This window comes from Lutra lutra, chromosome 3, assembly GCF_902655055.1.
Source record: "Lutra lutra chromosome 3, mLutLut1.2, whole genome shotgun sequence".
Lineage (NCBI taxonomy): Eukaryota > Metazoa > Chordata > Mammalia > Carnivora > Mustelidae > Lutra > Lutra lutra.
Window position 1 is genome coordinate 29,090,106 of NC_062280.1, and position 14,791 is coordinate 29,104,896.

General features: G+C 45.1%; 1 protein-coding gene across 1 annotated transcript in view; it reads left to right on the forward strand.

Annotated features, from left to right (window-relative positions):
- Window positions 1-13,974, forward strand: part of LOC125095290 (sterol 26-hydroxylase, mitochondrial) — a 36,871-nt gene extending 22,897 nt beyond the window's left edge. The window contains exons 3-10 of the mRNA XM_047721548.1: window positions 7,591-7,781; window positions 11,085-11,284; window positions 11,401-11,598; window positions 11,982-12,154; window positions 12,728-12,894; window positions 13,051-13,132; window positions 13,213-13,425; window positions 13,579-13,974. Coding sequence (XP_047577504.1) covers window positions 7,591-7,781; window positions 11,085-11,284; window positions 11,401-11,598; window positions 11,982-12,154; window positions 12,728-12,894; window positions 13,051-13,132; window positions 13,213-13,425; window positions 13,579-13,698 — 1,344 coding nt within the window. The 3' untranslated portion in view covers window positions 13,699-13,974. The remainder of the gene's footprint in view (window positions 1-7,590; window positions 7,782-11,084; window positions 11,285-11,400; window positions 11,599-11,981; window positions 12,155-12,727; window positions 12,895-13,050; window positions 13,133-13,212; window positions 13,426-13,578) is intronic.
- The last annotated feature ends 817 nt before the right edge of the window (window positions 13,975-14,791 follow it).

Here is a 14,791-nt window from a genome sequence, read left to right on the forward strand (position 1 = left end):
TTCCTGCTGAGCAGAGAGCCCGATGCGGGACTCGATCCCAGGACCCTGAGATCATGACCTGAGCCGAAGGCAGCGGCTTAACCCACTGAGCCACCCAGGCGCCCTGATTGGTATTTCCTTAATGACCAATGGTGCTGAATGTCTTTTCATGTGCTTTTTGGCCCTTTGTATGTCTTCTTTGGAGAAATGTCAAGTCCTTTGATCATTTTAAAATCACCGTCTTCTTACTGTTGAGTTTTTTAAGACTTCTTTGTATATTCTGGATATCAAATTCTCATCATATGATCTGCAAATATTTTCTCCCATTCTGTTTATTTTCTTTTCACATTCTTGATAATATCTGTTGATGTGCAAATATTTTGAATTTTTATGAAGTCCTATTCACCTTTTTCTTCCCTTTTGTTGCTCATGCTTTTATTTTTTTTTTATTTTTTTTTTTAAGATTTTATTTATTTATCTATTTGACAGACAGAGATCATAAGCAGGCAGAGAGGCAGGCAGAGAGAGAGGAGGAAGCAGGCTCCCTGCTGAGCAGAGAGCCCGATGCGGGGCTCGATCCCAGGACCCTGAGATCATGACCTGAGCCGAAGGCAGCGGCTTAACCCACTGAGCCACCCAGGCGCCCCTAGTTGCTCATGCTTTTAGTGTCAAATTAAATAATCCATCGCCAAATCCAAGGTCATGAAGATTTGCCTCTATGTTTTGTTCTAAGACTTTTATAATTTTAGCTCTTATATTTAGGTTGTTGACCCATTTTAAGTTAATTTCTGTATAGGAAGTGAAATAGGAGTCCCACTTCATTTTTTAGGACTTGGTTTTCTAGTTGTTCCAGCATCATTTGTTGAGGAAACTTTTTTTCTCTCTACCGAATGGTTTTGGCAAGCTTTACAAAAATCCATTCACCATAGATGTGGACTGTCAGTTCTTGTCCATTGGTGTATATTTGTATTCTTTTTTTTTAAAAAATTTTATTTATTTATTTTTTTTATATGTGTATTCTTGTGCTACTACCCACACTGTTTTGATTATTGTAGCTTTGTAGTAAGTTTTAAAATTAGGAAGTGTAAATCTTCCAACTTTGTTTTTCTTCCTCAGTATTTTATTGGCTAGTCAGTGCCTTTTGCGGTTCCATGTGAATTTTAGGATTGATTTTTTTTAAAGATTTTATTTATTTATTTGTCAGAGACAGAGAGAGAGCACAACTGGAGGGGGGAGCAGCAGGCAGAGGGAGAGGCAAGCTGAGGGAGAATCAGGCTCCCTGCTGACCAAGATGTGGGACTGGATCCCAGGACTCTGGGATCATGACCAGAGCCGAAGGCAGATGCTTAACCGACTGAGCCACTCAGGTGACCCAGGATTGATTTTTCCATTTCTACAGAGAGGGTCATTGGCATTTTGGTGAGGATTGAATTGCATCTGTAGACTTTGGGGAGTACGCCATCTTAACAATATTAAGTCTCCCTATCCATGAACATGGGCTATCTTTCCATTTTATTTAGTTCTTTAATTTCTTCCAGCAATGTTTTGTAGTTTTCAGTGTACAAGTGTTTCATCTCCTTGGCTAAATTTATTCCTACATATTTTATTCTTTTGGATGCTCTGTATTAGTCTTCTCTGGCTGCTATAACAAAATATGACAGATAATAATAAGACACCAAAACGTGAGTGTCTTAAACAATATAAATTTATTTTCTCACAGTTCTGGAGGCTAGAAGTCTGAGATCAGGGTGCCAGCATCATTGGTTTCTGGTGACAGCTCTCTTTCTGGCTTGTAGACAGCCACCTTTTCCCTGTGTCCTCACATGGCCTTTCTTGGTGTCTACGTGCAGAGAGAGAGAGAGAGAGAGAGAGAATGCTCTCTGACCTCTCTTCTTATGATGTCTCTTCTAATCCTATTGGATCAGGGACTCACTCTTATTTAATCTTAATTACTTATTTAATCTTACTTCCTTAGAGGCCCCATCTCTAAATTCAGCCACACTGGGGGGTGGGAGCTAGGTCTTCACCATATAAACTCCCCCAAACATAAATGTTCAGTCCAGAACAGACCCAATTCTAAAGGGAATCATTTTCTTAATTTCCTTTTCAGATTACTCTTCCAGGCTTTTACACCTAGTGACCACTCCTTTGGAGCCACTGTTATCAGTTTCCTGTGAATCTCCTTCCCCACCTCCTTTCTGTCTGTCTTTGTTTCTGTCTGCAGCCTGCATTGTCTGCAACTTTTCTCCACCTGATTCACTGACAACTATTAAATATTGTGTCTAAAATGTGTCTAGTGATATGTCAGACAGTACGGGAAGCAATAACAAAGTATGACATGGTTCCTACCCTTGAAGATTTTCAATCTAGTTGAGGAGACAAGATGTAACTAGGGAGCAGTTTATAAGCAACTCCAGTGTGTGGCTCATGCAGTAAGATGTAAACTCTCTAAGGGGAGATGGCCTGCTGTGCTCACAGTTGTATCCTCAGCGCCGAGATCAGTATAGGAGGAACAGGATATGAGGTCAGTAAATGAATGTTGAGTGAATTCATCACTCTCCCCCTTCAGAATCTCACTTGGTGGAAGCTACCCCTCCCATTCATCCTGGAAGATGATCCCTAGGGGACTGTGTTCTGCAAAGTGGCACTTGGACAGGATCTATCTGAGAACCTTGGGGCTTTATAACTGGCTCAGGTTACAGCCTAATGGTAGGTTCACAGATAGCGCACACTCTTTGAGCAAGTATTCTGGTGTCTTTCTAAAATAAGTTCTTACAGAAATAGATCCTAGTTAAGTTCCACTGAGTAAACTGAGAAGAGGAATACGAAGGAAGAGGGAAGAAAGCATAGCCTGTGGAAAGGGGAGATGTCTCAGAAATCTGCAAACTCAAAGCCAGGAAGAGGTGCTGGAGGCTTTGGATTCCAGACAAGAAGCCAGTCCCCAAGTAAATGGTTATAGCTCTAATCTTTTAAAACATGACCCCCTCCATTCCAAGATCATGGTAGAAAATCTGAAAAACAAATTACAGTATAAAGAAGGAAGTAACCTATCTATAAACCATGACTCAGAGATAACCACTATTTGCATTTTATACAACTGTTGCATGGGATTGAATTTGAACTTACCGCAAGGAAAAGAAACTGAACTCCAGATAAGTATTTTTTTTTCAAAATGAGGTTTTGTTTCTTAAAAAGAGTCCTCTAAAATTAAAGAATTAGAAATTAAGGGGCGCCTGGGTGGCTCAGTGGGTTAAGCCACTGCCTTCAGCTCAGGTCATGATCCCAGGTCCTGGGTTCAAGCCCCACATCGGGCTTTCTGCTCAGCAGGGAGCCTGCTTCCTCCTCTCTCTCTGCCTGCCTCTCTGCCTACTTGTGATTTCTCTCTGTCAAATAAATAAATAAAATCTTTAAAAAAAAAAGAATTAGAAATTAAAAATTTAAAAAAATTAAAGTTTTAAATGTAAAATTAAAATTTAAAAATTTTAAGAATTAAAAATAAAAATAAAAGGTTGGGGTTACAAAACACAACAACAAATAAACAAACCAACAACAACAATGATAAAAAGTTGGGGGTTATTGTGGAGGTTCTCAACCTGCATGATTTTGCCTCTCTGGGGACATTTTGGCCATGTCTGGAAATGTTTTTGATTGTCACAACTTGGAGAGCAGAGAGATGCTCATGGGTAAAGGCCAAGGATACTGCTAAACATCGCACAATACATAGGACAATCCTAACTCAACCAAGAATCATTCAGCCCCAAATGTCAGTAGTTCAGTGAGGACCCCTGATTTATTGTGTAGTTATGTTGGTTTTATTTATTTATTTATTTAATTTTTAAAGATTTTATTTATTTATTTGACAGAGAGATAACAAGCAGGCAGAGAGGCAGGCAGAGAGAGAGGAGGAAGCAGGCTCCCTGCTGAGCAGAGAGCCCGATGCGGGGGGTCGATCCCAGGACTCTGAGATCATGACCTGAGCTGAAGGCAGCGGCTTAACCCACTGAGCCACCCAGGCGCCCCAGTTATGTTGGTTTTAAATTGTACCTATTTTTCAAGGCTCTAAGTTTGTTTCTGGTTAGTAAGTCACAGTTACTTTTCTCAGGGGTCAGTTTTCTCAAGTGGTGGAGAGCATGACCTCCATCTAGGTGGTCTGAGTTTGAATTCTGACTCTTCTACTTCCCAGTAATGTGACCTTGGGCAACCTCCTTGGGCCTAAGTTCCCTCATCTACAAAACTGTGGTAATGTTACACCCCTCTCTTACAGCTGTAGTGAAGACGGAATTTTTTTTTAAGATTTTGTTTATTTATTTGACAGAGAGATACACAGAGGGAACACAAGCAGGGGGAGGGGGAGAGGAAGAGGCAAGCTTCCCGCTGAGCAGGGAGCCCGATGCAGGGATCTATCCCAGGATCCTATGATCAATACCTGAGTCTAAGGCAGATGCTTAACGACTGAGCCACCCAGGTGCCCAGGACTGAATTTCTAAAATAAGTCAAGTGCTTGGAACAGTGTCTGGTTTATGTAAGCTCCATGGAAATATTTATTATGATTATCATTATTATTATGTCATTAGTATCTTAAATAAACCAACTGGAAATGAATTAAAATTTACATTTAGGATAATTCTCCTAAGGAATTCAGTACAGAAAAACAGACATATAAGGACTTACAACTTTTCTTCTCATTTTTAGAGACAGAGAGAGGGGTGAGTGTGCAGAGGGAGAAAAGAGAAAGAATCCTAAGCAGGATCCACGCCCATTGCAGAGCCCAGCTTGGGCCTCGATCCCACAACCCTGAGATTATGACCTGAGCTGAAATCAAGAGTTGGAACTTAACCAACTGGGCCACCCAGGTGCCCCCATAAAAGTACCACTTAAAAAAAATGGAACCTTTATAAGAAATAAACCAAGTGAACAAAGCTAGGGCCCACTTATAAATCTAAGGAGTATATACATGAATCGAGAGGTTTAGCAAACTTTTCCTGCTTTCTGGAATTACCTGATGAACAGCAGGTGACTCATTATTTCACAAAACACTTTCTTTTTTCCCCTTTAGATTAAAAAAAATTTTGAATTCATTCTCGTAGTTCAAAACCCAAAACAATATGACAAGATATACTTCGTGTAGTCTTGCCTCCCACTGCCGTCCCCTCCACCAACCCATAGCTAATCACTTTCATTAGTTTCTTTATAAAAGCGAATGTAAATGCTGTGTATTCTTATTTGGCTCGCCTTTCTTAGAGAGAAGATAACATACTTTTCCATTTAACAGCCTGGGTTATCTATCAGTCTTCCCACATTATAGTCCATCTTTCCTTATTACTGCACAAGGAGCTGCTCATCCTCTTTTAAGGTGATATAGTATTCCGTTATGTAGACATCCCATACTTTGTTTATAAATGTATTTGTAATTTTTATAAATATTAGCGTATTGTCCTCAATGTAGATTTGTGTCATTTTAGACTCCCACCAGCAATGTATGGATATGCCTGTTTTTCTCCAAGAATCACTGTAGTTTCCAGACAGCCATCTGTTCCAAACCAGACCAGCAGGCATTACTGGGACGTAGAAGTGGGAAACAAAACTAAAAAGGTGTTGGGGGTTTGTCAAGGTTGTTTTCCTAGGAACTGACAGAATCAGCTGTTAGTTCAGGGTGGATTCTGGGTAACTGAGTAATATATTGAAGGCAATCGAGTCACATGGGTCCTGGGAGAATCTGGTCTTCAATGTCAATAGTAGAACCCAGGAGGATGGCTATTTTTCTGGACCACGAGTTGGGTGAAGTTTCCTTCTATGATTTGAATGAAAGATCACCTCTCTATAATTTTAACACATCTTTTACAGAAATGCTTTGGTCTAATTTTTGTACTGAGGAGATTCTGATCCCCTTACCATCTTTTCAGTAAGAGATTATGAAAGATGAAGTACCTGGGAAAACACTATGTTTCATATTCAAGTCTGTAAGTGTAACTTTGCCAGTAAATTTAGCCTCAGTATTTGTGGATTCTTCTTAAGTTTTACCCCCTAAACCCAAAATATATTTATTTCCCCCCTCATTTTCAGCGACTATAAAAACATTATACTCATGTCAATTTCATAGGCGCTATGAGTATCAATTGTCAAGTGCTTTAGAAATTCTAAGATAAAATATTTGAAAATTGTGTTACTTAACACAGCTAATAATTTTTTTTATTTAAAAAAAATTCCGGGATGCCTGGGTGGCTCAGTTGGTTAAGCAGCTGCCCTCAGCTCGGGTCCTGGGAGGAGTCCCACATCAGGCTCCTTGCTTGGCAGGGAGCCTGCTTCTCCCTCTGCCTCTGCCTGCCACTCTGTCTGCCTGTGCTCGCTCTAGCTCCTCTCTCTCAGACAAATAAATAAAATCTTAAAAAAAAAAAAAAATTCATGGGGTGCCTGGGTGGCTCAGTCATTGAGTGTCTGCCTTCAGCTCAGGTCATGATTCCAGGGTCCTTTTATCTTTGGGCTCTCTGCTTGGCAGGAAACCTGCTTCTCCCTCTCTCACTCCCCTTATTTGTGTTCCCTCTCTCACTGTGTCTCTCTCTGTCAATAAATAAATAAAAATAAAAATCTCTTTAAAATTTTTTAAAAACAAAAAGAAAGAAAGAAAAATAAAAACAATTCATACCAGAGTGCCTGGGTGGCATAGTTGGCTAAGCATCTGAATCTTGGTTTTGGCTCAGGTCATGATCTCGGGGTGCTGGGATCGAGCCCCCTCATCGAGCTCTGAGCCCAGCATGGAGTCTGCCTGAGATTCTCTCTCTCTCACTCTCTCCATCGGCCCCTCCCACTTGTATTGTCTCTCTCTTTCTCTAAATAAATAAATAAATACTTTTTTTTTTAAATTTTATTTATTTGTTTGACAGAGAGAGAGAGATCACAAGTAGGTAGAGAGGCAGGCAGAGAGAGAGGAGGAAGCAGGCTCCCTGCTGAGCAGAGAGCCTGATGTGGGGCTCGATCTCAGGATCCTGAGATCATGACCTGAGCCGAAGGCAGAGGCTTAACCCACTGAGCCACCCAGGCGCCCCATAAATAAATACTTTAAAAATAAATAAAAATAAATTTAAAAATTCATACTACATAGTGTACTTCCTATTTGAATCTTGGTTTTCTCATTCAGCTTCTTGTTTTTCCTGGAGTTTCTATTGTATTTTTTTTTCTTACTGATTATATGAGATATTTATCTTTATCTCATTGACAGCAAGCTGCATTCTATTTAAAGGCTTAGGCATTCTACTATACCTCACTAAAGGGTTCAATTTTTCTAAAACCTCAGACCCCAAATATCTGTACCTCAAAACAGACCCCAGTTTGCCATATATCCCATTTTTCTAAAATTTCATTTCTCCAAGGACTTCGACTGCCCCAGTTCTGCCAGCTACTCATTGCTCTCAGTATTCTAACTCCTGTGTACCCATGTTTTTCAGTGTTCTTTGAGAACCACAGGCCATCCTAGTGTCTGCCTCCTATACAATGCGCTTTTGCCCAGCCCACTTACCCTGGTGTGACTATCAGATGCTCCCTGATCCCATCTCCTCTCTAGTAAATGCCTGCCTGGATAGGCCATGGTTATTCAGCTTTGGTTGAACCCCACAGGTGCTGAACAAGGCCAAGTATGGTCCAATGTGGGTAACCCGCGTAGGGCCTCAGACCCATGTGAACCTGGCCAGTGCCCCCCTCCTGGAGCGAGTGATGCGGCAAGAGGGCAAGTACCCAGTACGGAACGACATGGAACTATGGAAGGAGCACCGAGAACAGCAGGGCCTGGCCTATGGGCCCTTCACCACGTGAGCTGGGGCCTGAAGGGACTGGTACAAGGCCTCAGAGGGCCAGGCCCAAGGACAGTGGTATTGGGAAGCCAGTGGATAACGGGCAGAGTGGGCTCTCCCTGCATCCTCTGAGCCTGATACTCAGTCTAAAAAGTTGTGGTTGGGATGGCTGAAGCCCAGGGACCGACCATTCATTATCTTTTCCACTAGTATATTGTATAACTTTGGACAAAGGAATAATTTCACCTTTCTTGGCCTTATGTTTCTCTTATGTAAAATGGGAAGTTTGGAGTGGAATATCTCCAAGCTATCTCTAGGACATTTCAAGCTCCGTTATTCCACATTATGATTGAAAATATACCAACTTCAATCATAATAGGACATATCTGTGTATAGTTGAAAAAAACACCATCACCATACTAGTTAGGAAGGCTGAATTTAACTTTAAAAATATTTCCCAAATTATGTACTATAGGTTTGTTGTTGGATATAACTTTCACAGATGCTCTCCATACACAGAGACAGATGTAAGTTTCGGCCTTGAAGTTACACCCAGAAGAGTTAAGGTTATTTTGGCAGTGACAAATTCAAGGATGGGCTAAATATGCCATATACGCATATGCCAATTGAGATAAAGCATTGAAAATCATTGGTGATGAACCCTTCCCAGGGCTACAGGTTGTAACTGGGTATTTACAGGGCTTTTTACAAATTGTTTTTTATTTTAAGTCCAGTATAGTTAACGTCCAGGGTTCTATTCGTTTCAGATGTACCCTATAATGACTGAACAATTCTGATTCTACTCAGTGCTCATCAGCCTACGTGTACTCTTTAATCCCCATCACTTCTTTCGCCCTAGTACAGGTTTCTTTTTGCTGTAATATGTAAACAGAGCTTCAGAAATAATGAAAGACTTTTATTTTCCCTAGTTGCTTGACATCTCATGCTTTCGTCATTTCTTAAGGGATTAAAGTCGGTCCTGGCCGTGGTTGCAGTAGCCATACCAGCGATAATAGCTAAGCAGGTGTTTAGAACATGCCTGGCATCAGGCTAGTTTCTTTACATGTATTATTTCGTTTTATTCTCACCAGCCCAAGATAGTGTGATTATCTCCACTTACAGATGGAGAAACTGAAGCCTAAAGAGGTTTTTGCATCACTTGCCACTAGTGAGCGGTGGAATCGATCTCTCTGATTCTGGAATTTAAGAACTTAATGCCTTGATACTTTTGGAAAGGAAGCAAACCAGTTGGTGGGTGCATTTCATCTGTCTTTGATGCCTGGATGTTCATTCTTCCACCGCATGTTTGTTTCTTTTTTGCGGTTCCTTCACAGGTGGACAGTTTCAGAACTGCAACCATTCACGAGCCCTTTATTCAAAGTTATGGAAAGAGAATCGAATGTCTGTCCTTCCAGAGCTCTTTAACTTGATGTCTGGCCTTGAGGGAAGGACTTGGGTCTTAGGTTTTCACCAGGTCAAGTCTTCACTAGAGTTGATGGCTCAGGATTTAGAATTGGAGCTGGACATTATGCATACCCCTATTTATCTATTTATAGTGTTTCACTCTATAGCCAGTTTCCTAATTATATTATACCATTTATATGTATTTTAAAGTTATTTTGCTAACCAATGAGAAGTTCTTTTTATTTTAAAAAATGTATATATGTGTGTGTGTATATGCGTATAGATAGGTAGATAGATAAACATTTTTGAAATTGAATGAAATGAAATAAAATTTCATTTTATGAAACATTGTTCTCCCAGGAAATATTTTAACAACCACTGAAATGTTCTCATTTAAATTCTGCAAATCTGATTGCTACTATTGGGAGAATTATTTTACTCTTGGAGAAGCACCCACACCCTGAAGTTCCAGTAAATGAGTCTATTCTGGTTTTCATTTCTTTTTCAGCAGCATTTCAGTTGACCTTTCTGCAGCTTTTCCCAACATAATAAAGAAAGCTCCTGGGGTTTGAGGTTCATTTAAATAAATAGTTTTCCAAATTAGAAAAAACCCACAATTCTTGCTGTAAGCCTTTTTTAATATCTTTCTTTTCTTTTTTTAAAGATTCTATTTATTTATTCGACAGAAAGAAAGAGAGAGAGAGAGAGCAGAAGCAGGGGGAACAGCAGGCAGAGGAGAAGGAGGCTCCCCGCTGAGCAGAGAGCCCGATGTGGGGCTCGAACCCAGGACACTGGGATCATGACCTGAGCTGAAGGCAGATGCTTAACCCACTGAGCCACCCAGGCGCCCCTAATATCTCTCTTTTTGAAATACCTTATTGGTTTTTTACAATTCAAAAGTAGTGCTTAGTGTAAAAAGTCCAATAATAAAACATTGTCTTCTTACTGCCCACTCCCATTCCATCCTTCTAAGTAATCCTGACAGTTTGGTGGGTATTCTCCCCTACTTTATGTGGAAACATGTGAATATACATATGGATCTATAGGGTTTCTTTTCTTCCTCCTGAAATTGGGCCATATTGTACTTACCACTCTGCATCGAGCTTTTAAAAAATTGACCCATGTCCAGCTTGCTTAGGAAAGGTAGTAGGTTTGGGGGACAGCTGTGGGTGGGGACAGCCCCTAGACCTGAATCCCCCCTGTGGGAGGCAGGTTCCCACCCTGATGAGCATCCCTTTCTAATCCGGGTGGGGACCCAACCCCCTCCTGGATGACTGTAGCAAGAAGACCTGGGACATCTCCTAGGTGGGTCTCTCTGTCCCTTTGGCTCACTGAGCCAAGCAGAGCATGAAGGTCTAGAATCTGAGCTTCCCAAAACCCTAATTTGCTCCTCCTTTATTCCTCATCCTCCATGCAGAAGGACTGGAACCATTGCACTTTTTCCTTAATTTCACATACAGAAGATTCTGGAATTATATCATCCTAAGATAATCACAGTCAACATTCATTAAGCATTCACCATTTGCCAGGCTCTGATCGAAGCCCTGTAATTGTCCGAACAATCCTACTAAGATAGGCACGTTTATTATTCCCATTTTACTGAAGGGGAAACTGAGGCACAGAAGTCACCTGCCTAAGGTCACTCAGCCAGTAGTCATCAGACCTGTAATCATCATTTGGCCCTGGGTAGTCTGACTCCAGATGCCCACCTTGACTACTTCCTCAATGCTGTAGTGAGATTCCGAAGTTTTGTGATTTGAAGATTCTGGTTTTTGTAGTTCAGTGATTCTATAATTCTAAATCGAGGAGCCAGAGGTTTTCCCAGACTCTGTTGGGGTCACAGGGCAGGGGGGAGACGCCCCTGAATCCAGCCTCCATCAGCTACTCACAAGTGTGCGCTTCCTCCATTCCCCACAGGGAAGGGCAGCACTGGTACCAGCTGCGCCAGGCTCTGAACCAGCGGATGCTGAAGCCCAGTGAGGCTGCACTCTACGCTGGTGTCGTGAATGAGGTGATCGACAACTTCATGGCCCACCTGAACCGGCTGTTGGCAGAGAGCGCCTCGGGTGACCAGGTGTCTGACATGGCTCACCATTTCTACTACTTTGCTTTGGAAGGTACCCATGTTGGGAGAGGGTCCTTGGGAGGAGGAGGAGGCGGGGGTCAGGGGCAGGGCCACTGGCTAGTGGGCGCCATGACACCGCCTCCCTTCACATCCTTTGTGCACCACCAGCTATTTGCTACATCCTGTTTGAGAAACGTATTGGCTGCCTGGAGCGCCCCATCCCCCAGGACACGGTGGCCTTCGTCAGATCTGTTGGGCTCATGTTCCAGAACTCAGTCTATGTCACCTTTCTCCCCAAGTGGACCCGTTCCCTGCTCCCTTTCTGGAAGCGCTATCTGGATGGCTGGAACACCATCTTCTCTTTTGGTAAGGAGGCCTGGGAAGGAAGTGGCAGGTGTAGGGGTGAGGGGGAGGGGAGTGGGTTCCAAGGTCTGTGCCAGGACGTTCTGCCTCCCACTATCAGCTGTCAGAGTGGCCCTTGGTCCTTGGAGATCATGACTTTTTTTTTTTTTAAAGTTTTTATTTATTTATTTGACAGAGAGCGAAATCACAAGTAGGCAGAGAGAGGCAGGCAGACAGAGGGGGGAAGCAGGCTCCCCGCCAAGTGGAGAGCCCGATGCGGGGCTCGATCCCAGGACTCTGAGATCATGACCTGAGCCGAAGGCAGAGGCCCAACCCACTGAGCCACCCAGGCGCCCCAGATCATGACTTTTGACCTTGATCGCCTTTGTTCTCCATTGTCCCTGCAGGGAAGAAGCTGATTGATGAGAAACTCAAGGAGATAGAGACCCAGCTGCAGACAAGGGGGCCAGATGAGGTCCAGATATCTGGCTACCTGCACTTCCTGCTGACCAGAGGACAGCTCAGTACTCATGACGCCATGGGCAGCCTGCCTGAGCTGCTCCTGGCTGGCGTAGACACGGTGCGTGAGGGGGGCCAGCGAGGAGACTAGGGGCTTCCAGCTCCTATCCTGAACCAATTCCCCATTACCCTCACCTGAGCCTGACCTTCGTCCCTCCAGGTACCTGCTTCTCTTTCTGTATGCTAGATGTAGAGCTAGATGGAAAACAGTGGGGAGGTCATTCAACCTGGCGGAGGTGGGCAGGGAACGGTCCTTTTGTAAGAGGGACCCCATCGCCTCCTGGAGCCTCTCTTGGCCACCTAGCAATTTCGTCTCACATCTATTTAAGGTGTAACTTAAGTGGAGAGCTCAACCACAAGCATCTTCTTAGTTGGTCTCTGCTTTCCTTTTGTCGCATGGGGTCGCTGTCTGTTCCAAACTCCTTGTTAGAGCTCGATTCTCCATCTCATGGGTCCTCGCGTGCTATGGAGTCACGCTCCGCAGGGAGCGTCCTCATGAGCCCCTGTGTCTATTTCCACCTTGCTTCTGGCAAATTCATTTTACGGTGCATGCCCATTCAGCCTCCTACTACCCTCCTCTCTAGCCTTTTGCCTAGAAATCCCTCCTCACTTCCTCTCTCCCTCTGCCTTCCAGACATCCAACACGATGACATGGGCCCTGTACCATCTTTCAAAGAACCCAGAGATCCAGGCCGCACTGCATAAAGAAGTGGTGGGCGTGGTACCAGCCGGACAGGTGCCCCAGCCCAAGGACTTTGCCCACATGCCCCTGCTCAAAGCTGTGCTTAAGGAGACCCTGCGGTAGGCGGTGGTTCCTGGGAGTGCAGGGTCTGCGCGAAGGAGGACTCAGGGACAGGAGTCGGGAGCGGGGGCTGGGGGTTGGAACTAGGGCCAGGGGCGAGGTGAAAAGAAGGACTTGGGGGACCAGAGGCAAACGTGCACCTTTTTTCCCTGCAGCCTCTACCCTGTGGTCCCCATGAACTCCCGGGTCATCACAGAAAAGGAAATTGAAGTCAATGGCTTCCTCTTCCCCAAGAATGTGAGTGGAGCTGAAGAGCTGGGATTCCCAGGGCCGCCCTGGAGCCCTAAGCTGACGTGCTGCCCCTTCTTGCCCTGCAGACCCAGTTTGTGTTCTGTCACTACGTGGTGTCCCGGGACCCTGACATCTTCCCTGAGCCGGAGAGCTTCCAGCCTTACCGCTGGCTGAGGAAGAACCAGCCTGCTGCACTTGGAGTCCAACATCCATTTGGCTCTGTGCCCTTTGGCTATGGGGTCCGGGCCTGCCTGGGCCGCAGGATTGCAGAGCTGGAGATGCAGCTGCTGCTGTCAAGGGTGAGTGGGGAGAGGCTGGAAGGCCATGTGGGGCCAGGGAGGGCTGGTGGAGACCAGGGCGGGGAGTGGAAGGTTGGCACAGGGAGGGAGCAGGGGAGGGAGGGGAGCAGCTGGAGATCGCAGATTCTAATGCCCAGGCGTGTTCCCTCCCAGCTGATCCAGAAGTATGAGGTGGTCCTGGCCCCCGAGACAGGGGAGGTGAGGAGCATGGCGCGCATTGTCCTGGTTCCCAATAAGAAGGTGAGCCTGCGCTTCCGGCAGAGACAGTGCTGAGCTGGGCCCGTGCCTCCTGGGAGCAGTCCCCTTCTCGCTCCCTGGCGCACTTATTCCTAGCCACGGCTGTGTCTCAGACCAGAAGGTGGAGAAGGTGGAGAAGGCGGCTGCCAGGCACCCGAGGTCGAAGGAACTCAGTGTACTTTCTATAGGACCCTGAGCTTTTGCCACTTTTATCATTCTGAATGTCTGTCTCTCCAATAAAGAGTCACCCCTGTGTCACATTGATCTCCTTGGAGAAAATATAGAATAAAGGGACTTTTATTGGTAATTGGAGACCTTTGTCATTCTTTTTGATGACCCAGTGTCTGAGCCCCTTGCTGTGTTGGGGGAACAGCCTCTCCCCACTTAGGGATCTTGCGGGAGGCAGACAGTGAGAACACCGGTGCTTTCCTGGACCTCGTGGAGAGGGCTTTGCTTCACCTGGTGCTGGCTGAAGCCCAGCCTGAGCAGGACTTGCAGAGCGGTCCTCCGGGCCCCAAGAGGGGCACCCTCTTTTGAATAGAAAGTGCTTGGACATAGGCATCGAAGTGCTGCAGGAATGGATGGAAGCATTCTGGGCTGGGTCTCCAGGGATGGCTCCCCAGGGGGCTCCGATCGGCCTGGGAAGCACCCGGTTGGCCTCCCTCAGGAGCATGAGTGTGGGGACGCTCTCGCCACAGCTGCTGGTCCCAGCACATCTCCATATCTCTGGGCAGTGCTGCCTGTGGGGGAGAAAACGTCCTCCCTGCCCCCACTCCTGGCCTGTGACTCCCCTCCCCAACGGCAATGGCGACAGCGACAGAGGGAGGAACAGGAGCAGCAGAAGCATGGCCTCTGTCCTGCGCCCACCTTCCAAACATCTCCCATGCAACCAAGAGCTGAAAGCCGGGGGCCCGCCTTGGAACCTGAACTGCAAGGCAGTATGGGGATTGTAGTTTTTAGCTCTCCAACCTCTTCAATACAGGAAGCCGACCAGAAGGAAAGTGGGCTGGTGCAGACAGAGTGTACCCCAGGTTTGAGGAGGGCAAGGAGTCCCGGCCTCACAGAGTCCTAGCCCCAGGGGTAAATTTCTTCTGGGTCATAGAAAACTAAAGTCGAATTTCTTATGTTG